This window comes from Coregonus lavaretus, assembly GCF_964263955.1.
Source record: "Coregonus lavaretus genome assembly, chromosome: 21".
Taxonomy (NCBI): Eukaryota; Metazoa; Chordata; class Actinopteri; order Salmoniformes; family Salmonidae; genus Coregonus; species Coregonus lavaretus.
In genome coordinates this window covers 40,691,677-40,718,189 of record NC_140008.1, presented here as the reverse complement: position 1 = coordinate 40,718,189, position 26,513 = coordinate 40,691,677, and the positions used below count along the sequence as shown (strand labels likewise).

At 42.0% G+C, this 26,513-nt stretch overlaps 1 protein-coding gene across 1 annotated transcript in view; it reads left to right on the top strand.

The window, feature by feature from the left end:
- LOC311148585 (auxilin-like) overlaps positions 1-26,513 on the top strand; it is a gene marked incomplete at its 3' end in the record, with an annotated part of 37,199 nt that overhangs the window by 2,823 nt on the left and 7,863 nt on the right. Inside the window, exons 2-9 of the mRNA XM_084185568.1 lie at positions 2,351-2,400; positions 6,501-6,649; positions 14,161-14,283; positions 15,824-15,957; positions 21,851-22,045; positions 22,234-22,351; positions 24,955-25,034; positions 25,204-25,397. Coding sequence (XP_084041694.1) covers positions 2,351-2,400; positions 6,501-6,649; positions 14,161-14,283; positions 15,824-15,957; positions 21,851-22,045; positions 22,234-22,351; positions 24,955-25,034; positions 25,204-25,397 — 1,043 coding nt within the window. The remainder of the gene's footprint in view (positions 1-2,350; positions 2,401-6,500; positions 6,650-14,160; positions 14,284-15,823; positions 15,958-21,850; positions 22,046-22,233; positions 22,352-24,954; positions 25,035-25,203; positions 25,398-26,513) is intronic.

Sequence of the window (26,513 nt, the reverse complement as noted above, 5' to 3'; positions counted from 1 at the left end):
TCTCTCTCTCTCTCTCTCTCTCTCTCTCTCTCTCTCTCTCTCTCTCTCTCTCTCTCTCTCTCTCTCTCTCTCTCTCTCTCTCTCTCATTCTCTCCCCCCACTCTCTCTCCCCTCTATATTCTCTCTCTCTCTTCTCTCTCCCATTCTCTCTCTCTCTCTCTCTCTCTCTCTCTCTCTCTCTCTCTCTCTCTCTCTCTCTCTCTCTCTCTCTCTCTCTCTCTCTCTCTCTCTCTCTCTCTCTCTCTCTCTCTCTCTCTCTCTCTCTCTCTCTCTCTCTCTCTCTCTCTCTCTCTCTCTCTCTCTCTCTCACGCTCTCACAGCCTGTCTAATATTGGTATTTCCCCTTAGTGCTATGAAGCTCCATTTGAACACCTATGCCTTTGTCTTTGCCTCTTTTGAGTCATAAAAACACATGACTCATAAATTATGATGACCCATTCCTCTCTATCAGAACCTTCTATTTACAGACAAACCCTATCTGTGGTTACTGCAATGTGTCACAGTAACAACAGGAAATGGCGCTTTTCATTACAAGTAGAATCTCAAAGTGGCTTTAAAAACACAATAAACCAAAAACGATTTAACAAAACAAATATAGGGATCTGGCAATATTTGGGCGATGGTCTTCCACATCTTTAGATGATAGACAGTTCAGAAAAGTAGTATCATGAAGAGGGAGCATAGATGGTACAGCCAGGCAGGGAGGTAGAGACATCTGACAGACGGCAAAGAGCTCCTCAACGGGCACCTTGTCGTCTTCGATTGTAACAGCTCCTCCTTCGTAGGTAGGCTGGATCGTCCAGTACTGAAATGCAGCACCCACCTGGGTGATGCTTCGGCGACTGTAAAAGCGCCAGTAAGACCACCACACCTCAGCAATGGTCCAGAAAAGTCCCAGATGAAGCGAGCCTCTGCATCCCATCACCCTCTAGGAACTGGGGCAGGGGGCTAAAAAGCCGATGCTGCATCATTTAAATCATATTAGCAAGCTAGCTAGCTAGCCAAGCCAAATGTAAACTGACAAGCCATAATCAGTCCTGGAATTCTGCTGGTCACCACCAGATATTTCAGTTACATCTATCAACAAGTTATCGAAAACAAAAAAAGTTAATAAAAAAAGTATATAACAAAACACTTAAAATATGTAAAATATTTACAGAGCTCTCTGCCTAGGCTACCTCTACCCCTCAACAAGATACTAGCAAGCCTACTGTAGCGATTCTTATCTCAAGGGGAGGCAGGGTGTACACGCTCCAGCATGTAGCCAGAATAGGTCAGAGGCTTCTAATCTGCATGCCACAACACCGCTGGCCTCATGCAATGCAAAATGACACCTGCCTCTCCTGCTCAAAATAGCTTGGGCTGGCTCTGCAGTCCTGCAGCCATAGTTAGTAGAGCTATCGCTATAACCAGACTTGTAGCTGCCACAATTAACAGTTAGCAGAGTTAGCGCTATTGCCAGACTTGTAGCAGCCACAGTTAACAGTTAGCAGAGCTAGCGCTATAGCCAGAAAGGCCTGTGCAGCAGCATCAGTTAGCAGAGCTAGTGCTAGCCAGAAAGGCCTGTGCTGCAGCATCAGTTAGCAGAGCTAGCGCCAGCCAGAAAGGCCTACGTACTAGCCACAGTTAGCAGAGATAGTGCCAAATCCAGTTCTGCAGGCCTGCAGACACAGTTAGTAGAGCTAGCACTAGCCAAATTAGCCAGATAGGCTAACACTGTTCATGCTGCAGGAGAGCACAACACAACACTGGATCAAAATAGAACGCTGCTGTTGGTCTGATTACCTCGTTATGAGGATTTCCCACTTGATGCGTCCTCCTGTCCCCGCCTCCCCTCCTCCCAGCCTCTCTCCCCCTCTTCCCTCCCCTCCCCCCCTTATCCCTGCCTCAGCTTACCCAGGTGGCTGGGCTGTTGCATAACCATGCAAGGCCAGGATGGGAAGCCCTCAGGGCCATATGGCTCTCATCCACCTCAGCACTTCACTAACAGTCCATTGGCCTAGAATAGTGGATTTACATTTACACCGCAAGCAACAGTGCCCAAACCTGATACACCATGTTACTTGTATTGACACTTGTGTTGTCTAGCTATGGCTACTAGGCTACAGGCCCAAAGAACATTGACCCCTGTCTGTATATGTTCACTTCAGCAGCTTGCTACAATGTATGTGGATCATTAAAATGAATACAATAATCATGTCTTACATTTTTTAAATAGGTTTTAAAAAAATCAGTGTTGTAGACAAATAACAGTGATATAGACAATGCCATTACTTTGAAATATAATATACATTGAAGAATCTGAATTATTAATATTCAATGAATTGAGAAAATATGATTTATGTTGCAGGTACACAAAAGGAGAGCTGGACATTGCCTACATCACATCACGAATCATAGGTAAGCACACATTACTGTCGACTCATACTGTAGCTTCATGATCAACTTTATGAAATGGAATGAATGGGTGCGTGTGTGTGTGTGTGTGTGAATTCCATCAACCGTGTTGATTTACTGCATGGCTGCCTGCAGTGTTAGGCTGCTCCATTCATGAAGCATACCAGAGTCTAGTGTTCTTCTAACTGGGAGTGGCTTTTCTCTTTAGCTAAAAGGCCGTCCGTCGCTCTCTAACGGTAGTTTCATTTGATTATTATGGAGGTAGTAAGTCTGTATTTGGGCTTCACTGGTTTCTTCTCCACATAACATTTAGACTTCTGGGTATCTCAGTCTCTAGCCTCCTGTGAACTTTGCCTCACTCCCTCCCTACACAACATATCCTGTACATCTACAGGTGACAGAGGGAGGGATTTCAAGGAGAGAGGGTTTGCTCTTGGTTTTGGGGCATAGGAGAGGTTTGGGGGGTTGGTTGGGTGTGGGGGTAGGGTGATATTAATGACACACTAAAGTATGTGGACACCTGCTCGTTGAACATCTCATTCCAAAATCATGGGCATTAATATGGAGTTGGTCCCGCCTTTGCTGCTACAACAGCCTCCACTCTTCTGGGAAGGCTTTCCACTAGATGTTGGAACATTGCTGCAGGGACTTGCTTCCATTCAGCCACAAGAGCATTAGTTGGAAAGCTTATCTGATTGGGGATCATACTTAGGCAGCCAGTTTTCCTGCCTGTGTTGTGGGATCTTGTGTTCCTGTTTAGGCTTGTGTGTTAGCCCTTTGGACCGTCACGGTTAAGTTTGTTATTTTGGTTACGGTGTCGTGTGTTTATTAGTTAAATAAACATGTACGCCTTTCACGCTGCACCTTGGTCCGACCCTTCTCTTAACGTACGTGACAGGCTGAAATAGCCAAATCCACTAATTTGAAGGGGTGTCCACATACTTTTGGCCATATAGGGTATATGCTGAAACGTACAATCACATGCGCACACACACACACGCATACACATACACGCACGCGCGCACACACACACCCTGTCAGTGTTGTGAGGCTGCATGTAACAGCAGTCTGTCCTCCAGATGCTGAGGACACAGTCACTCAAATGAAATGAAATGAAATTTTATTTGTCACATGCTTCGTAAACAACAGGTGTAGACTAACAGTGAAGTGCTTAGTTATGGACCCCTCCCAACAATGCATAGAGAAAGAAATTGAAATAATATCTTGAAATAATTGAAATAATATCCTCTGTAGCTCAGCTGGTAGAGCACGGCGCTTATAACGCCAAGGTAGTGGGTTCGATCCCCGGGACCACCCATACACAAAAAATGTATGCACGCATGACTGTAAGTCGCTTTGGATAAAAGCGTCTGCTAAATGGCATATTATTATTATTTTAATATAAAAATAATAACACAAGGAATAAATAAAGGATCATTTGGCTATTTACACTGGGTACCAGTACCGGGTCCTCGTGCAGGGGTACGAGGTAATTGAGGTAGATATGTACATATAGGTAGGGGTAAAGTAACTAGGCAACATGATAAATAATTAACAGTAGTAGCTGTGTATGTGATGAGTCAAAAGAGTTAGTGCAAAAAGGGTCAATGCAGATAGTCCGGGTAGCTATTGGTTAACTATTTAACTAACTATTTAGCAGTCTTATGGCTTGGGTGTAGAAGCAGTTCAGGCTCCTGTTGGTTCCAGACTTGGTGTATCGATACCGCTTGCCGTGCGTTAGCAGAGAGAACAGTCTATGACTAGGGTGTCTGGAGTCTTTGACAAAGCCTCTGACACCTGAGGGCCCCTACCTCATAATGCAATCCTTTGATCCCTCCTCTTACTGAACACTCATTATGGGTGCGTTCGTAAATTCACTCTGGAGTGTCAGAATGCGCTCTGGCCCTTTCGTAAATTCAGAGATCTATTTTTTATGGGCCTAATAAAGAAGTAATATGAATGACCATTTAATGTGGCATGAACAGTCATGATGCTTTCATCTGATTGTCAAACAAATCCCTTCAAAAATTAGGCTACCTGTGCATGTTCGTCCACACCAAATAATCCAAACAGTGCAATGAATGTACACTCGCGCCATTTGTTGAATGGAAATAGACATCTGTTCACAAAACACCAAAAAGTGTTCCTAATGACATTCAGCGATTGCCATAGATTAGGCCTACATTAATTGATGAGTCTTGCTGACAAATTGTCCTTTTTTGTAGCCTGAAAAGTCGAGACACTTGAAATGGGGCTGAAGATGTCCTGAGTAAAACGGGATTGTCACCCTAACACACACAGTAAATATACTAGGCTAGGCTACAATGTGTAGGCCTATTGCCATAAACTTCAAATAGGCCTACCGGCAGCCAGTGATGTAGTGGTAAAAAAATTGGTGGGTAAATTCTGATTGCCGGTCGCGGTGAAAAAAGTAATGCTCAATGTGCTTTCAAAAATGTTTTTTGAAAAAGATGCGTTTAGTTGTTTACCCTCCACTAGATCTATACCACCGACAGTAGTCTACCCTCTCAGCCGAGGAAATTTTACACACATGAACACACGCAGAACAGGTAGCCTACATTCAATATAATACATGAGTTGAATCAGAGCATGTTTTACACCCTAGTTCATGAGTTGTCCATAATTCATGAGTTAACGCTTGGAGTCTTCTCAGATCATGTGACATAAAACACTACCTTTCTTTCCTTACATTAATGACATTTATGACAGTGTTATTTGTAATTATTATGCATTTAACAATTGAATTAGAACATTGAACTTAAACCCTGTAAGATTCCTGGATCTTGGATATTTCGGAAAATGCACTGTAAATGTAACTATGCCTACATAACATTTCATTGTGTTTCACTGTGAAAACAGGTCTCATGGGCACACATATCAAAAATTATGTAGGCCTATGCCATTGCAAAATGGAATACTTCTAACTGAAAGAGTCAACTATAGGCCCACTGTCATTAACGTTGGATGGATTGGATGCGCATTGGTGTCTAGCTGTAGGTTAGTTGTCTAGTGACATTGGTGACCAATATCAGCTGATCCAGGAAAGAAAACAAATATTGATAGAAAATAATAAAGCTAAATAAATGGTCTACTACTTCTGGCCACAGATGGCACAGAGAACAACAGTACCCATGCTCACCTAAAAAACTAAGCAATGAGCCTCTAAACAGCTGACTGACAAAAGCAAACAATGATAAATCAACAAATACATTTAATGCATTGGAATAAAGGTTATTTTTATCAAGGACGCTGGGCAAAGAAATGGCAAAGGAAAATACAAAGGAAGGGCGGCAGGTAGCTTAGTGGTTAAGAGCGTTGTGCCAGTAACCGAAAGGTCGCTGATTCTAATCCCTGAGCCGACTAGGTGAAAAATCTGTCGATGTGCCCTTGAGCAAGGCCCTTAACCCTAATTGCTCCTTTAAGTCGCTCGGGATAAGAGCGTCTGCTAAATGACTAAAAAAATAAAAGATCTATGTGTTTAAATGAGCTCAGCTGAGGTCTAATTTACTGAGTGGACAGTGCCGTGGACAGGGAGACGTTTTGTGCAGCCGCGTAGAAATAAATGGTTTAAACCATGACAGAGAGGATTATTTCATTTGGAAGCTTTTATTTACATATTTACCACAGCATTTTAAACAAATAGGATAATGGTTAAATTAGCATTATTTTGAGCCCCCCCAAAGTTGGACTTTTGTTGCATTTATGGGAGCTAACATCTCATTCAGGGGAGCTGAGCCCCCCCTGGCTGCCCCGTCATTCACATCCTGCCTGTGGTTAACATTACTTTCAACCCACTTTTAACCAGATTAATATAACTATAACTACATAAATTACACACAGTACAAGACTCTCATCTTTTAAATTATTAGTATGATTCCCTGCCTGGTTTGTGTTTGTAAACCCCTATGGCCACAGGTCCATAACCCTGAAGGGGTTTTCCATACTGCACAATACAGATGGAATGAAAGTGGAACCCAATGACAGTGTGTAATAATAGCACTGGACTGTATATCCTGGCATGCCTCATCATCACCTCTATGGTCATTGGGATTAAACATGTCTCCTTCTCTGTTCCCTGCCAGTAATGTCATATCCTGCGGAGGCGTTGCAGATCGGCAACCAGAACCATGTGGAGGACATCCGCTCCTTCCTGGACTCACGGCACGCTGACCACTACACCGTCTTCAACCTGTCACAGCGCAACTACCGCGGCGCCAAGTTCTCCAACCGGGTGAGACAAATATACACAGAGTATACCAAACATTAGGAACACCTTGCTAAAATTCAGTCCCCCCCCGGCGCACCGGTTTGTGTCAAGAACTGCAACGCTGCTGGGTTTTTCACGCTCAACAGTTTCCCATGTGTACCACCCAAAGGACATCCATACAACTTGACACAACTGTGGGAAGCATGGACTCTACAAGGTGTCGAAAGCGTTCCATAGGGATGCTGGCCCATGTTGACTCCAATGCTTCCCACAGTTGTGTCAAGTTGTATGGATGTCCTTTGGGTGGTGGACCATTCTTGATAAACATGGGAAACTGTTGAGCGTGAGAAACCCAGCAGCGTTGCAGTTCTTGACATTAACCGGTGCGCTAGGCACCTACTTCCCTGTTCAAAGGCACTTAAAATATTTTGTCTTAACCATTCACTCTCTGAATGGCACACATACACAATACATGTCTCAATTGTCTCAAGGCTTCTCAATCCTTCTTTAACCTGTCTCCTCCCCTTCATGTACACTGATTGAAGTGGATTTTACAAGTGACATCAATAAGGGATCATAGCTTTCACCTGGATTCACCTGGTCCATCTATGTCATGGAAAGAGCAGGTGTTCTTAATGTTTTGTATAATCAGTATATATACAGTACCAGTCAAAAGTTTGGACACACCTACTCATTCAAGGGTTTTTCTTTATTTTTACTATTTTTTTACATTGTAGAATAATAGTGAAGACATCAAAACTATGAAATAACACATATGGAATCATGTAGTAACCAAATAAGTGTTAAACAAATCAAAATATATTTTATATTTGAGATTCTTCAAATAGCTACCCTTTGCCTTGATGACAGCTTTGCACAATTTTTTTTGCTGGTCTCTGGGGAGATAAATCTAGCTAGCTAAGTCAGCCATTGACTAGGCTATCAATAGCTAGATAAAGGCATATGCCATTCAACTGTATTAGGGCAGTGGAATCAACCAATCACATTTTGACTTAATGGGTGCGACAGTTTTTACACAAACTTATGGAAACTTCTGCCTTCTTGAAGGCCAACAGGTCACTGCTCAGTAAGGAGCAGTAGATTTCCCACGGTCTAGCTAGCTAGCTTTTGTTGTCAGATAGTTTGCAGTGGCTGCAGCAAGTGTTATCAAAGAGGATGTTGTTGCTAATTTGTTAGCTTCTCCCTTTTCAAGAATAACTTTCAACAAGAAGTTAAGTTTCAAATGATCATCATCTGGTGAGTGGAGCTGTGTTTTTTATTGCAGTGCGCTTGCTGTTGTTAGCCATCTCTTTGAAAATAACTTGTGTGTGAAACATTGTTGCATTTAAAGTGGAACTGAAAGCATTTTAGCAACATGAAATCTTATTAAAATCATTTTCTGACAAGGGACCACTAAGATTTCATTTTCACATTTTCATAAATTCTTAGAACGTCTGGGAATGATGTATACTATGGCATTTGTGAAAATTCTATAGTAATATAGAGTGGGAACGCGGTCGTGCGTTTGGACAATTAATAGACACTGCAAGAAATAAAACCGAATAAAAACATCTGTCTTGTCCAGGACCGGAGTCTACACAGACCGGTGCACTATAGCCAATCAGAGCTACAGTAGACCTTTATAAAAACAAGCCATTTGCGACATTCACTTTGAACTGGACTGTGTGTTTACAGGCAGTTGCAACAGCGCGACTTTAGATAATTAGAATGCATTTGCCAAAAGCCACAAAATACACCTGAATGGATTTCTGCAAAAACAGTGCATTCGGAAAGTATTCAGACCCCTTCACTTTTTCCACATTTTGTTACGTTACAGCCTTACTATAAAATTCATTAAATTTTTATATTTCCTCATCAATCTACACACAATAACCCATAATGACAAAGCAAAAACAGGTTTTTATAAATTTTTGCTAATTTATCATTAAAAAAAACCCTGAAATATCACATTTACTCAGTACTTTGTTGAAGCACCTTTGCAGCGACTACAGCCTCAAGTCTTTTTGGGTATGACGCTACAAGCTTGGAACACCTGTATTTGGGGAGTTTCTCCCATTCTTCTCTGCAGATCCTCTCAAGCTCTGTCAGGTTGGAGTGTTCCTGCACAGCTATTTTCAGGTCTCTCCAGAGATGTTTGATCTGGTTCAAGTCCAGGCTCTGGCTGTGCCACTCAAGGACATTCAGAGACTTGTCCCGAAGCCACTGCTGCGTTGCCTTGGCCGTGTGTTTAGGGTCGTTGTCCTGTTGAAAGGTGAACCTTCACCCCAGTTTGAGGTCCTGAGCGCTCTGGAGCAGGTTTTCATCAAGGATCTCTCTGTACTTTGCTCCGTTCATCTTTGCCTCGATCCTGACTAGTCTCCCAGTCCCTGCCGCTGAAAAACATCCCCACAGCATGATGCTGCCACCACGCTTCACCGTAGCGATGGTGCCAGGTTTCATCAGACCAGAGAATCTTGTTTCTCATGGTCTGAGAGTCTTTAGGTGCCTTTTGGCAAACTCCAAGCGGGCTGTCATGTTCCTTTTACTGAGGAGTGGCTCCCGTCTGGCCACTCTACCATAAAGGCCTGATTGGTGGAGTGCTGCAGAGATGGTTGTCCTTCTGGAAAGTTCTCCCATCTCCACAGAGGAACTCTGGAGCGCTGTCAGAGTGACCGTCGGGTTCTTGGTCACCTCCCTGACCAAGGCCCTTCTCCCCCGATTGTTCAGTTTGGCAAGGCGGCCAGCTCTATGAAGAGTCTTGGTGGTTCCAAACTTCTTTCATTTAAGAATGATTGAGGGCACTCTGTTCTTGGGGACGTCAATGCTGCAAAAATGTCAGTCAAGGGGTCTGAATACTTGATATATATATATATATATATATATATATATATATATATATATATATATATTGGTACACTGTAATGCTAAAACACACAGTACAAACATGTATGCAATGTTTTATAATACATTATAACACATTACCCATAGGCACTCAGCTTTGTGTTTCTTGTCAAACATGTTACATAATGTTATTGACATAGTATACCCACTGGAAACTGTGAAAGTGGATAGGACAATGCATAGAACTAGATCAGGATGAAAGACTGAACTTGGAAAGTAAGACTTGGCTCAGTTTGTTTCACAGTGAGGCAGAAATGAGTTGAGTCCTGAAGTAAAGAGTCTATATAGGACACCAGTTACTACTACTGTAGATCAGGGGCCGTATCCACAAAGCTTCTCAGAGTAGAGTGCTGAGAATAGAGACATTTTACTCCTACTCTTACAGGTCAAAATAAAAGCTATGCATAAGAGTCCTACCTAGTCGACATATATATAGGAGGACTCGTGAGCTGTCCTAACTAGTTAAGAGTTACCAGCAGATGTCTTGATAATAGAAAAAGGTAGCAAGTCAGTGATTCCTGCACCATAGACAGACAAAGTGCTTAATTTGAGCCGGATCCGGCACCTCTCAGATTTGACTTTGTTTGTTACGGCTCCTATTCACCCAGATCCGGTAACTCTCGCGGCATGATTTATTAATTATTTCACTGTTCGCACTGTAAACATTCTAATAAAAGCGATCAGCATTAAATCAAGTTGCCTCGTTATTTCTCCCGCCCCCCCCCAGAAAGACCATCATGTAAAAGCGCGGTGATCCTTCTATGTAATCATCCTATCCTGCCACACTGATTCCAGACCTGCTCTCTTATTTGAAGTACTACAGGCAATTGCTTTGGAGTTGTTTACATTTTTGGTGTTGATATTTCTGTATAATCAACCCATAAGTAATCTAGACCTACATGCAACAGTAGCTCTTGCGCTTTTGACAATGATTTCACGAGGCCTAATTCACATGATATGCCTAAATACAGTGGGGGAAAAAAGTATTTAGTCAGCCACCAATTGTGCAAGTTCTCCCACTTAAAAATATGAGAGAGGCCTGTAATTTTCGTCATAGGTACACGTCAACTATGACAGACACAATGAGAATTTTTTTCTCCAGAAAATCACATTGTAGGATTTTTAATGAATTTATTTGCAAATTATGGTGGAAAATAAGTATTTGGTCACCTACAAACAAGCAAGATTTCTGGCTCTCACAGACCTGTAACTTCTTCTTTAAGAGGCGAATCTGTCCTCCACTCGTTACCTGTATTAATGGCACCTATTTGAACTTGTTATCAGTATAAAAGACACCTGTCCACAACCTCAAACAGTCACACTCCAAACTCCACTATGGCCAAGACCAAAGAGCTGTCAAAGGACACCAGAAACAAAATTGTAGACCTGCACCAGGCTGGGAAGACTGAATCTGCAATAGGAAAGCAGCTTGGTTTGAAGAAATCATCTGTGGGAGCAATTATTAGGAAATGGAAGACATACAAGACCACTGATAATCTCCCTTGATCTGGGGCTCCACGCAAGATCTCACCCTGTGGGGTCAAAATGATCACAAGAACGGTGAGCAAAAATCCCAGAACCACACGTGGGGACCTAGTGATTGACCTGCAGAGAGCTGGGACCAAAGTAACAAAGCCTACCATCAATAACACACTACGCCGCCAGGGACTCAAATCCTGCAGTGCCAGACGTTTCCCCCTGCTTAAGCCAGTACATGTCCAGGCCCGTCTGAAGTTCGCTAGAGTGCATTTGTATGATCCAGAAGAGGATTGGGAGAATGTCATATGGTCAGATGAAACCAAAATATATATTTTTGGTAAAAAATCAACTCGTTGTGTTTGGAGGACAAAGAATGCTGAGTTGCATCCAAAGAACACCATACCTACTGTGAAGCATGGGGGTGGAAACATCATGCTTTGGGGCTGTTTTTCTGCAAAGGGACCAGGACGACTGATCCGTGTAAAGGAAAGAATGAATGGGGCCATGTATCGTGAGATTTTGAGTGAAAACCTCCTTCCAAGGGCATTGAAGATGAAACGTGGCTGGGTCTTTCAGCATGACAATGATCCCAAACACACCGCCCGGGCAACGAAGGAGTGGCTTCGTAAGAAGCATTTCAAGGTCCTGGAGTGGCCTAGCCAGTCTCCAGATCTCAACCCCATAGAAAATCTTTGGAGGGAGTTGAAAGTCTGTGTTGCCCAGCGACAGCCCCAAAACATCACTGCTCAAGAGGAGAACTGCATGGAGGAATGGGCCAAAATACCAGCAACAGTGTGTGAAAACCTTGTGAAGACTTACAGAAAACGTTTGACCTGTGTCATTACCAACAAAGGGTATATAACAAAGTATTGAGAAACTTTTGTAATTGACCAAATACTTATTTTCCATTTTTTTCCCTCATTTTGTCTGTCATAGTTGACGTGTAGCTATGATGAAAATTACAGGCCTCTCTCATCTTTTTAAGTGGGAGAACTTGCACAATTGGTGGCTGACTAAATACTTTTTTTCCCCACTGTACTTATAGGCCTAACCACTACGTTAATAAATAATCATATATTTTTCTTTCGATTATTTAATTATCATATTATTTCAAGTTATCCCTTTGGAGTGCAATATCACATTGTTAAAAATGTATGTGAACTTTGATTGTGTTCGGTGAAAATGATAGACCTTTAAAACATTTTATGCAACATTATCGGCAAGTGACTTGATGCCTACTGTGCCAAAGCGATTTACTATAATATTATCAAAATTCTAGTTCTACCAACCATCCTGATTCAATATATCTATCACATTATTCAAAATGTCAGAATTTGTCTTGCCTACTTTTGACATTTAAGAGTAGGCAAAGTGATCGTGTCAGGCGAAAAATTATATCAAACGTTTTATCATTACAACATTTGATGTACGGTCACATTCACTGTGGTTGTCTGTCGATCCCTCATCGCGATTGGTTATTCCCCATAATTTGCAACAATGGCAATGAGTGTTTTTTTTATATCTTTCCTTTGAGTTGCCTCAAACTGTTGTGATTACCAGCTGAGATAAACTTTTATGAGTTGATTTGACTTCTGGCTCAGTTTGTCTGGACATCATCCTAAAACCTACTCTGAGCTGGGAGTTTTTTGTTGTTGTTGTCTTAAAACAGGTTTTAACAGGATTCCTAGCACCTTTTCTGAGATGCTTTGTGGATATGGGCCCTGGTCCCATACTTTTCAATGACTAGACGTTATGTTTGGATTCAATCTGGCTAGATGCTCCATCCAGTGTATAGGTCAACGAGGCACCAGCCTTCTACCATCATCACCCCTCTCTCATTATGTAGGCACGCACACACTCACATGCACACACACACACACACACACACACACACACACACACACACACACACACACACACACACACACACACACACACACAAAGAGACAAAAAAAACTCCCAGCTCAGAGTAGGTTTTAGGATGATGTTAAAGGTCAAATACTGCTGTTTTTATCTCAATATCAAATAATCTCTGGGTAACAATTAAGTACCTTACTGTGATTGTTTTAAATTAAAATGGTCAAAAAATAAACAAAAATAGCTTCTTAGCAAAGGGCAATTTCTCAAGCAATAATTTAGCTATGACTGTCTGGGAGTGGTCTGAGTGGGGAGGGGAAAACTGAAAATTAACTTATTGGCAGAGAGGTTTGGAACTCTCTTTGTTATTGGTCTATTAACTAATTTACCACATGGTGATATCACCATGGAAGGCCAAAACTCCATCCCACCAAGGGAGGACATTTCAGGTGGTCTTTTCAAACAACTCTTACACTAAAAGGGCATTATCAGCATTTTCACAATTTCACAGTATTTTTCCATCCTCATAGTGTGGAAATATATATAAAACACATGAAAATCAAGTTTTTGACTTCAGTGGGCCTTTAAGACACTTCCTAGACAAACTCTTGAGTTTTTCTCTGCTGGTAATCTTGACATTTTGAGGTACTGCAAAGGAAAGATCGTGATGACACTCATTAACATTGTTGCAAATGATGAGGAATAACCAATCGCGATAAGGCATTGCCAGCTGTGAACTCTATAGCATGCTTCAGACAACCACAGTGAATGTGACTATACATCAAATGTTCATCACTTCGACTACACCATCACTTCGACTACTCTTAATTATCGCCTAATATGTTGGCATGCATAATCTTTTATTAACCAATTCTGATGATTGTTAAAAGGAATTTTGGACAACTGAATTTTGACAATATTCCCATTATTAACACACTCGTCACTCCTGTTTAACAACTCTAAATCGCTTTGGCACAGTACATCAAGTCACTTGCTGATAATGTTGCATACAACATTTGAAAGGTCTATCATTTTCATCCTCTGCTCATGCAGATATTAGTGTATTGGGGGAAACTGTGAAGTCAACATGGCTCCCTTTAGTGTGTCTGGTAATGTCATTGTAATTACGTGACTCGTCATGGTAACTTGTGGTTTGTGCACGTTGCTGCCACTGCAAGGGTGTTACATATAATCTCTCTCTCTCTCTTCACCCCCTTCTCTCCTCCCTCTTTCTCTTCACCCCCCCCCCCCCCCCCCCCCTCTATCCCCCTTCTTTCTGTCTCCCCCCCTCCCTCCAGGTCTCAGAGTGTAACTGGCCCTCCCGCCAGGCTCCCAGCCTGCATAACCTGTTTGCGGTGTGTAAGAACATGCACAACTGGCTCAAACAGAACCCCAAGAATGTGTGTGTCATCACCTGCTCGGTAAGGCCAGACCCAGAGTTGTTATTCAGATTAACTGTCATCTCTACTTCACTCTGTCCTTTTTCCCTCTGTTCCTCCTCTCTTGTTTTACATGCCATTCCTTTCTCTCCTCCTTCCTACCTCCATCTCCTACACCCTCCTCCTCCCCCTGTTCTTGGTGCCTCTATCCCGAGAACCATAATTAACACTCATCCTAACTTCCCTCTTGTTTACACACCATTCCTCTCTCAACCCATCTCCTCCTTCCATTTCCTCCTTCCATTTCTTCCTCCTCCTCCTCCTCCTCCTCCTCCTCCTCCTCCTCCTCCTCCTCCTCTCATTGTTTCCTCCCTCCCGTCCTGGGTTTGTCCTGGGTTTGTTCTGGGTTTGTGGGACTGCCTGGGGTCCAAGGGTAATACCGCTTTGAGTACTTAGGCTGCTGTTTCTGTGTCAGCTTCAGTTTCCACTGACCTATTTCACTGCCATTGCATACCTTTAGCAAAGACAGATGGTCTCTGTATTCAAGAGATAATAGAACAATTGTAGACTACAGTAGAATATAATATAATTTTAAAAAAAAACGGATTGTCCATTTGCTGTAGCAAAATAATTATGGGTCGAGAAAAGTATACATATTTAGAGGAGTACTGTACATATTTGACTTAAGTACTACAGTATACTATGACTATGGAATGTCATGTTTTCCATTTTGCGGTATGTGATTTCATTGTGGATGGCAAGTTTATCTGTGTTGAATGTCACTTTTTGTATTTTTTCCTAAAACTTGCATTTTGTGTTGAAGCAAGAATGCTGGATGTATTTATACATCTGGTTATGTTTATTAAACAAAAGGACACAGGAATTATATTTATATACTGTCTGTTTACTAACACTCACAGTGGCAGCAGAGACGTGATAAACTCTGTGTGTGGTGTCCCTGTTTAGTGTTAGTGTGATGAGGCGGTGTTGAAGGAGTCAGGCGCAGGAGGGTAAATCACAGAATAACAGGCTTTAATCTGCACAATAAAGGTTTACGCAGAAATGCGTCACACACACTCCAGGGCACAAAACAGGTGCACTGGAAAATACAAGGCACACGGGAAAATACTCCCGTCGATACACAATACACGAGCTCCACCTTCACTAACCTCCACAATAAACAATCACCCACACAGACAAGGAAGCAGAGGGAACACATATACAATGACTAATGAGAGATAAGGACCAGGTGTGTGTGATTGAAGACAAGACAAATGGAGTGATGATAAATGGATCGGCAGTAGCTAGTAAGCCGGTGACGCCGAAACCTGCCCGAACAAGAAGGGGAGGCAGCCTCGGCGGAAGTCGTGACAGTTAGTGGAGGAATAAGTAGACGTGGGGCTGAAATCACAGATACTGTAGTCCCAACTCCTTGTTACTCATTGTCATGAGTGATAGCAATTGGCCATGCACAGGAAACATGGAATGGCCCTCCTAGCTTCTAGGAATCATGCATTGAGTTGTGTGAAGTGATGCACTGTAAGCTTGCTGCAACTCTTTTTTCATCATTCGCCCTCTTAAGGATGGCCGTGCTCCCTCGGGTGTGCTGGTCTGTGCCATGTTCTGCTTCTGCCACCTCTTCACCAACCCAGTGCCCGCCATGCAGCTGCTCAGCGCCAAGAGACCCGGCTCAGGCCTCTGGCCCTCGCACCGGAGGTAGGGCAACAGAGAGGGTGTGTGTGTCTGTGTGTGTGTGTGTGTGTGTGTGTGTGTGTGTTTATACTGATTGATTGCCGTTAATTGCAATGGAAAACACAGCAGCAACAATTAGTAAAGTGAAATAAAATGATCCATATACAGGGCCTTCAGAAAGTATTCATACCCCATGTCTTATTCCACATTTTGTTGTGTTACAGCCTGAATTCAAAATGGATGAAATATATCTATTTTTCTCACCCATCTACACACAATACCCCATAATGACGAAGTGAAAACATGAAAATGTATTGATGATGAAATACAGAAATATCTAATTTACATAAGTATTTACACCACTGAGTCAATACTTTGTAGAAGCACCTTTGGCAGCGATTACAGCTGTGAGTCTCTAAGAGCTTTCCACACCTGCAACATTTGCCCATTATTCTTTTTCAGAATTCTTCAAGAGCTGTCAAATTGGTTGTTGATCATTTTTAGGTCTTGCCATAGATTTTCAAGTAGATTTAAGTCAAAACTGTAACACGGCCATGCAGGAACATTCACTGTCTTCTTGGTAAGCAACTCCAGTGTAGATTTGGCCTTGTGTTTTAGGTTATTGTCCTGCTGAAAGGTGATTTAATCTCCCAGTGTCTGGTGGAAAGCAGACTGAACCAGGTTTTCATCTAGGATTTTGCATGTGCTTAGCTCCATTCCGTTTCTTTTTTATCCTGAAAAACTCCCCAGTTCTTAACGATTACAAGCATACCCATAACATAATGCAGCCACCACTATTCTTGAAAATATGGAGATTGGTTGTGTTGTATTGGAGTTGCCCCAAACATAACCCTTTGTATTCAAGACAAAAAGTTAATTGCTTTGCCACATTTATTTCAGCATTTCTTTAGTGCCTTGTTGCAAACAGGATGCATATTTTGGAATATTTTTATTCTGTACAGGTGTCCTATTTTTCACTCTGTCAATTAGGTTAGTATTGTAGAGTAACTACAATGTTGTTGATCCATCCTCAGTTTTCTCCTATCACAGCCATTACTCTGTAACTGTTTTAAAGTCACCATTGGTCTCATGGTGAAATCCCTGAGCAGTTTCCTTCCTCTCCGGCAACTGAGTTAGGAAGGACACCTGTATCTTTGTAGTGACTGTGTGTATTGATACACCATCAAAAGTGTAATTAATAACTTCATCATGCTGAAAAGGAAATTCAATGTCTGCTTTTTTTTATCCATCTACCAATAGGTGCCCTTCTTTGCGAGGCATTGGAAAACCTCCCTGGTCTTTATGGTTGAATCTGTGTTTGAAATTCACTGCTCAACTGAGGGACCTTACAGATAATTGTATGTGTGGGGTACAGAGATGAGGTAGTCATTCAAAAATCATGTTAAACACTATTGCACACAGAGTGAGTCCAATCAACTTTTTATGTGACTTGTTAAGCACATTTTTACTCATGATCTATTTAGGTTTGCCATAACAAAGGGGTTGAATACTTACTGACTGAAGACATTTCAGCTTTTCATTCTTAATTCATTTGTAAAAAATGTGAAAAACATAATTCCACTTTGACATTATGGGGTATTGTGTGTAGGCCAGTGACAAGAAATCTCAATTTAATCAATTTTCAATTCAGGTTGTAACACAACACAATGTAGAAAAGGTCAAGGGGTGTGAATACTTCCTGAAGGCACTGTAAACAGTCTGAGTTTGTTCATGTTTAGATGGATGAACATAAAAACCTCCCTCCTCCTTCCTCCTCCCCATCCATTACTCTCCTAAATCCTTTACGAGCCTATTTATTTTCCGATGGCTGAGTTGCAACAGCATAAAGCAACACACACACCCCTCCTCGGCTACCTAACACCCATACAGCCACACAGATGCTTCTCAATAACAAAGACTCCTTCATCCTTCAGTGCAGAGAGAGAGAGGCCGATGTATGAAGACAGTGGAAACCAAGCATCATCTTTGTTGTTGATTTGACATTGTGTTTTTGAAACTGGGAAGGATTTTTGTGCAAGAATTTTGTGCAAGAACCACATAGGAAAGATGATTTCAAGTATATAACTTTAAGATGGATAGCTTTGTGATTTTCTAGCACAAAAATATCTTCAAATCAAATCAAATCAAATCAAATTTTATTGGTCACATGCGCCGAATACAACAGGTGCAGACATTACAGTGAAATCCCCTGTATTACAGTTTTTCTCCATTGGTTTGGCTCATTTCTTGAAACAGAAATTACATTCTCAAAACTCTAAGATCATTTGGCAAAACAGTCTTACAGTTCAGCACAACACTATAGCTCACTTGCAAAAGCTCATATCTCTCCTAAAACTGTTCACTCATGCTTCAAAACTAAATTCCTTTCCCATATAAGGAGTCAGTGCCACGAAAATGGCAAAGATCCTTCTCAATTGCTTTGGCTCATTTCTTGAAACAGACCGGACGTTCTCAACACTCTTGGTGCTTTAGCCAAAATAACGTGGATGGTTCGGCACAACACCATGGTTCACCTGCAAAAGCTCATACCTCTCCCAAAACAGTTCACGCATGTGTCAAAACTAAATTTCCTTCTCATTTAAACAGTCAGTGCCCCCAAAATGCTTCGTCCCTTTGGCATTGTGTAAGCACTGCAAGTCAAAATGTTTAGATGTTTTGTCACTATGGCAGAGGACCATTGAAATATCCCTCATGTCCACCTTTCAGTCTTAGCCCAGTCCTTCATTGACAATGGTTACTGTACTGTTTTTTGTCTAGCTAACAGAATACAATTGTGTATAAAACTGAAAAAAATAAATAGGATTTTAGGGTAAGAGTAGCCTCCAAGGTTTGACATCACACATTGCACTCATACTGCCAAGGAAATTGTAACCATTATCATTCACACACATAAAGTAACTTCCATACATCAGAGTAAAAAGAAAATGTATACAGCATAATATACTGTAATATAAACACACAAACAAAAAACAATGAAAATTATATGCAGCCTACAGTGCTGTAAATAAAGCTGGAGTTTCACAACTAACAGTTCTTCACTGGTCGCTGTCCTCACCCTCCTGGCCATCCACACGCTGCTGTCTGTCTGGCCACAGATTCTCGTCCACATCACAGCGTATATTCTCCCTTGCGATGCAACGAGGGAAGAAACGGCGTGCATGTCGCAACCATCCCCTACACTGATCTCCTGTAATATCCTCACACGCAGCGTCCATTGCATGGAGCAGGGACCTCTGATCTTGAGGCCGATGCTCATACACTCTCCACCTCCAAGCGGAGAAATACTCCTCAATAGGATTGAGGAAAGGAGAGTAAGGTGGTAGGAACACCATGACCATCCTTGGATGAGTAGTGAACCAGGCCCTGATGAGCGGGCCACGGTGGAAATTCACATTGTCCCATACAATGACATATTGTGGTAGGTGAGGCCCTACGAGACCGCTCTCATTTTCAGGGATCAAATCAACATGAAGGCGGTCCAAGAAGATGAGGAGCTTCTGTGTATTGTATGGGCCAAGACTGGGGATGTGAGTGGCCACACCATTCTCCGATATGGCAGCACACATAGTTATATTGCCCCCTCGCTGGCCTGGGACATCCACCATGGCCCGGTGGCCAATAATATTACGGCCACGTCTTCGGCCCTTGGCCAGGTTGAAGCCAGCTTCATCCACAAACACGAGGATGTGATGGGTCTCGTTTCCTTCCAATGCCATTATTCTCTACAATAGCGTAAAAAAAGAAAACATCAAATCAGTCATACAGAAGAGTCATACACTACAGTTACAGACAATTACATAGGAATGTTCTATGTTCTCCACAAGTTCAATATACTACTGGCCACTACTCCAGTGGTTCCAAACCTGGGGTACATGTACCCCTATGCAGAGGTACTACAGGGGGTATTTGACAGAAAGGGGAGGGGGGAAATCATCAATGACTAGACTTACTGAAATGTTACAGTAAAACCCACAGTATTAGATAGATTTACATGGGAGGCACTAATTGCAGCTATTTGACCCCTTTTCTTATTGTATGTTATATTCTTCAAAATAAGGATTATAATGATAATTGCATCATACAGTAAGCTGCAGTTTTTAGGCGAAATGTTGAAGTCAGATAAATCAAATACTTCCATACCTGGATTACCTGGATACACAAATCAGGTAAAGTGGGTACTGAAGCCAAAAAAGTTTGGGAACCACTGCTTAATTGTAAAAATGTTATAATGATGGACAACCAGTAACTGACTTACATGTACATACTGGTACCGCAGCTCTTTCACTCTATCAGAGTTCCTCTCAAATGGTACCCTGTAAATTTGCTTCATTGTCATCTGATGCTTCTTCAATATCCGGTCTATTGTGGAGATGCTTATAGAGTTGACATTTTGGAATATGGCATTGTCTTGTAGGATTGCAGCGCGGATCTGTCTCAATGTGATGGCATTATTTGCCATCACCATGTTACAGATCTCTTGTTCTTGTTGTTCATTGAGAAGTTTTCCTCTGCCACCTGTGCAAGGTTGTCGTCCAATCCTAGATATAGAAGTCAAAGGACAACACTCCATTCGTAATGTATACCTTATGTATTCCTTACAGAATGAGTTACCTATGTAATTGTATTGTTGTTTTACTTACAGTAACTTTACCACAATTCTAATGCATCACTGCACAGTGACTGGAATACTACTGTAAACTGTATCATCAATACTGTAGAAAATAAACTATTCCATAGTTTATTTTCTCCAATGTTTTTCTTGTCATTTTTAGTATCATAACATCCCATTGAGGTAAGATATTACTGTAGGCCTATCACACACACACACTAAATGAATAGGTAAATATGTAAATAAATATATTTCTTGCTCTATGCACAGTGTCCTGTCCTATACAACATATAATTCCATCATTGACTGACTACATACCTGTTTTCCCTGCGAAAGGTTTGGATGATGGAGGAGACTGTTGAGCGAGGCACATTAGGCTGCACTCGGCGACCTGCCTCCGCCATTGTGAGGCCATGGTTGATGACATGGTCTATAATTGTGGCCCGAATTTCATCCGGGACAGCATGGTGTCTTCGTGCTCCTCGGCCTCTTCCCCCTATTCCACCACCACGCACCCTTACTCCTCCTCCTCCTCTTCTTCTTCCTCTTCCTCGAGCAGGCAGTTGCCCTTGTTCATTTACTTGGCCAGGTGCCTCCATGTTCAGAAATTGTACTGGTCCTGCATGGTCAAGCTCTTTACATACATGTTTGGCAGCATTCACAGTCATGGACAGCACCTGTCAGGTAACTAAACATACTGTTTGATTGGTCATCTGAGATGTGTGAAACTCCTCCTTCGTTAGTCAAGTTCTAGTTTCACCTGACTGTCAATTGCTGTAATAAATTTATCAAATGTTCCAAGGGATTCATATATGGTATTCATGGTATTATGTTCTTGACTAATTTTGACAATTGAACAGACTATTGTGCATGTGATGACTTATACAATGAAATGACGCTGACACGTTTTGGAGCGAACAACCATTAGACTGAGAATCAACAATCAGTTTAGATCAACAAGATCTATTCACTTGGAAATTGTGCTAAATGTAGGCTACCTGTACTTAATCATTTGCAAAGATGTACTGAGACATTGAGACATGTACTTAGACATTTGCAATTTGATGAAATGAATGAGAAATTCAATTCTGTTGTGAACAATTGCCAAGTGGTTTGGAGGTTTGTCCATGTAGTTTTGAGAATGTAATTTCTGTTTCAAGAAATGAGCCAAACCAATGGAGAAAAACTGTAATGTACATAGACAATGTTTGTTTTTAGACAGTACACAGTGCTTAGGGGAGTTTAATGTGTGTAACCATACATACTCTTTCTCTCTCTCTTCTCCAGGTACATAGGCTATGTGTGCAGTATGGTATCAGAGAAGCCCTCCCTGCCCCACTCCAAGCCCCTGGTGGTCAAGGCGGTCACCATGAGTCCAGTACCCTGCTTCAACAAACAACGCATCGGCTGCAGACCATTCTGTGAGGTCCTCATAGGGGAGACTAAGATCTTCTCTACAGCACAGGACTATGAGAGGATGCGGTAGGGACAGATGCAGACACACACGCAGACCTGGATTGTCACCTGATTTTCTTAATCCTGGATCCTCGTATGACTTTGTTGGTCCTGGATTATCTAGTGCACTGTGTCGGAGACACACACACACACACCATCTCTGACTACCTCTCTCTTTTTCTCTTTCTCTGTCTCTCTCATCCCCTCTTTCTCAGAGAGCACAGGGTCCAGGAGGGGAAGGTGGTCTTCCCTCTAGGTGTGAATGTCCAGGGTGATGTGGTCATCTCTGTCTATCATATGAGGAACACCATAGGAGGACGACTGCAGGCCAAGGTACAGTATGGGGCTAGCCTAGCATGCTAACACAACACTGACACACTGTTTGCCTGAGGCTGATGGTTCGGGTCCCTGATTCGACTGGGTGGGGGATCTGTCCTTGTGCCCTTTGGCGGGGCGCTTGACTCTGGTTGCTCCTGTGGGTCGCTCTGGATGGGAGTGTCTGCTAGATGACTGAATGTAATGTAATGTAATGTAATGTTGAGCAGCTTCAATGCAGGTAGATTGTATGTTTTAAATATATATTTATATATATATATACACACACACACACACACACACACACACACACACATACACTACCATTCAAAAGTGTCACGCCCTGGCTCTGGGGACTCTCGTATGTTGAGCCAGGGTGTTAGGTTCTAGTTTTGTGTTTCTATGTTGGCCAGGGTGGCTCCCAATCAGAGACGGCTGTTGCTCGTTGTCTCTGATTGGGAGCCATACTTAGGTAGCTGTAAGGCATTCGTTTGGTGTGGTTTCTTGTTCCTTTTGATTTGTGTTTGTATCGAAGGACTTCACGTTTCGTTTGTTGTTTTGTTCGCTGTGGTGTACAAGAAAATAAATATGTACGCATCTCACGCTGCGCCTTGGCCCGCTCCTTTTCAAGACGATCGTGACAAAAAGTTTGGGGTCACTTAGAAATGTCCTTGTTTTTGAAAGAAAAGCATTTTTTTTGCCCATTAAAATAACATCAAAATGATCAGAAATACAGTGTAGACATTGTTAATGTTGTAAATGGCTATTGTAGCTGGAAACGGCTGATTTTTTATGGAATATCTACATAGGCGTACAGAGGCCCATTATCAGCAACCATCAGTCCTGTGTTCCAATGGCACGTTGTGTTTGCTAATCCAAGTTTATCATTTTAAAAGGCTAATTGATCATTAGAAAACTATTTTGCAATTATGTTAGCACAGCTGAAAACCGTTGTGCTGATTAAAGAAGCAATAAAACCGGCCTTCTTGAGACTAGTTGAGTATCTGGAGCATCAGCAATTGTGGGTTCAATTACAGGCTCAAAATGGCCAGAAACAAAGAACTTTCTTCTGAAACTCGTCAGTCTATTCTTGTTCTGAGAAATGAAGGCTATTCCATGCGAGAAATTGCCAAGAAACTGAAGATCTCGTACAACGCTGTGTACTACTCCCTTCACAGAACAGCGCAAACTGGCTCTAACCAGAATAGAAAGAGGAGTGGGAGGCCCTGGTGCACAACTGAGCAAGAGGACAAATACATTAGAGTCCTCAACTGGCAGCTTCATTAAATAGTACCCGCAAAACACCAGTCTCAACGTCAACAGTGAAGAGGCGACTCTGGGATGCTGACCATCTAGGCAGAGTTGCAAAGAAAAAGCCATATCTCAGACTGTCCAATAAAAATAAAAGATTAAGATGGGCAAAAGAACACAGACACTGGACAGATGAAGATTGGAAAAAAGTGTTATGGACAGACGAATCGAAGTTTGAGGTGTTCGGATCACAAAGAATAACATTTGTGAGACGCAGACCAAATGAAAAGATTCTGGAGGAGTGCTTGATGCCATCTGTCAAGCATGGTGGAGGCAATGTGATGGTCTGGGGGTGCTTTGGTGGTGGTTAAGTGGGAGATTTGTACAGGGTAAAAGGGATCTTGGAGAAGGAAGGCTATCACTCCATTTTGCAACGCCATGCCATACCCTGTGGACAGCACTTGATTGGAGCCAATTTCCTCCGGACAATGACCCAAAGCACAGCTCCAAACTGTGCAATAACTATTTAGGGAAGAAGCAGTCAGCTGGTATTCTGTCTATAATGGAGTGGCCAGCACAGTCAACGGATCTCAACCCTATTGAGACGTTGTGGGAGCAGCTTGACCGTATGGTACGTAAGAAGTGCCCATCAAGCCAATCCAACTTGTGGGAGGTGCTTCAGGAAGCATGGGGTGAAATCTCTTCAGATTACCTCAACAAATTGACAACTAGAATGCCAAAGGTCTGCAAGGCTGTAATTGCTGGAAATGGAGGATTCTTTGACGAAAGCAAAGTTTGGACACAATTATTATTTCAATTAAAAATCATTATTTCTAACCTTGTCAATGACTTCATTTCCTATGCATTTTGCTCTATTTCCTATTCAAACTCATTTCATGTATGTTTTCATGGAAAACAAGGACATTTCTAAGTGACCCCAAACATTTGAACAGTAGTGTGTGTGTGTGTGTGTGTGTATATATATATATATATATATATATATATATATATATATATATATATATATATATGAAAACACTGACACACTGACACTCACATATTATGATATGCTATACTATGGTAGATTCTGTTAGCTCTGATTCTATTGGACCATATCCTGATACATTGGCATTTACAGACAGAGATTACGCTCTGGGAGATACTGTCACACTCTGACACATTGACATACAATGATGGACTACCATCTAATCTGACAGATTGTTGTGCCCTGAATGAACATAAACAAAGCACTAATGCATTCAGACTAAATTAGAATCAGTCCCTGATGATCATAAGTCTCAACAGTATCATTGTTTGAAAAAGTTCCACTACCTGAATCTAACTATGTGATTGCTGGTTGGTATTTGCAGGTGTCCAACACCCAGATATTACAGATCCAGTTCCACACAGGCTTCATCGCTCCAGGGACCACCGTGTTAAAGTTTACAAAGTGAGCGCCTCTCTCCTATGTCATCTGTACATGTGAAGTATTAACATGTAAAATACTTTATATTGTTTAAATGTCGGTGTATGTCATGATATGGACATGGCTCTTACTTGAAATAGTGAATGAAGAACTAACTCTCTATCTGACACACACCACACACACCCCTGTCTAGGCCGGAGCTGGATGCGTGTGACTCTCCAGAGAAGTACCCCCAACTGTTCCATGTGTTGGTGGACATTGAGGTGGAGAGTACAGACAAGCAGAAGGACCTGACCCCTCCCTGGGAACAGTTCCCTAATAAAGACCTGATCCCCAACGTACTGTTCTCATGTCACCAAGAGCACCAGGACGCCCTTGCCATCGCAGGTAGGGCAGAGGGGTGGACAACACACAGACACACAGGACAGATGGACACGCACACATAGTAACAGTCACAGATACACTGTGTGAGTCCAGATGGACACACACACACACACAGGCAAAGATGTTCACACGGATACACACACCAGGGTTTTCCTTAGCCTGCAATTGCCGGCTTTTGGCCGATCAAAAAAATGAAAAAGACGATGAATAAAACTATTGCCGACCAAAATGACCGGGTGAAGAAATTCTATTGCAAAAAAGGTGTTTTATTCATTAATGGAAATACCAGTGGATGTAAATACATTTCACCGTCATGCTTATCGGTTTGTAGGTTAATTTGCATATTTTGATGGAATTAAATTGGCCTACGTGTATTTTCGTTAGTCATCATGTAGCCTATCTTATTTATCCAACACAAGTATCACACACGCACAGCATACAGAGCCTATTTTTAGTGGCTTTTCTCCTGCTGCTCCACAGCTGGTTACTGCTGGAGTAAAACGTGCTTTGATAAGCCAATTTATTGCGCAACAATTCTAAATGCATTTGTGTGTTAAAAACAGTTTTGGTGCACGATTAAAAATAGCTACTATTTTTATTTCTCAACTGGAAATTGAAGCACGCCTCCTATTCACCATTCATGTGCAGGCAACAGGCTATCAGCGTGTCACCCACCACTTTACAATGTGAGTTGGAGGCAGTATGCATTTTGAAAACATACTTATTATGAGGCGTGTCTTATCTTGCTTCAAAGTAGCCTATAGGCAAATCCGACCATAGAAAGGTGGAGGCAAAGGCTACGCTTGAGTTTCAAGTTTGGGGAAGCATACAAATGATCCTACCATTTCTACCGATCTGCGTGTCAGTTATGATTTTCATATGCACATTTTTGTGGAACAGTTTCATTTCAATAAGAATGTTTTCGTTTCTCAAAATCATTGTCATGTGGTTAATCATATAAATCTGAATTAAAATGATCTAAAAGTTAAAAGGCAACTAATGCGAGAGCGCCAGCCTCTGCCATTTGGACACATTGATACACTGTGATCCATTGGCGGCTAAAGAAATTAGTGCATGGAACTCATAGCCTTTCATTACTCTTTCACACCGAGGATTAGT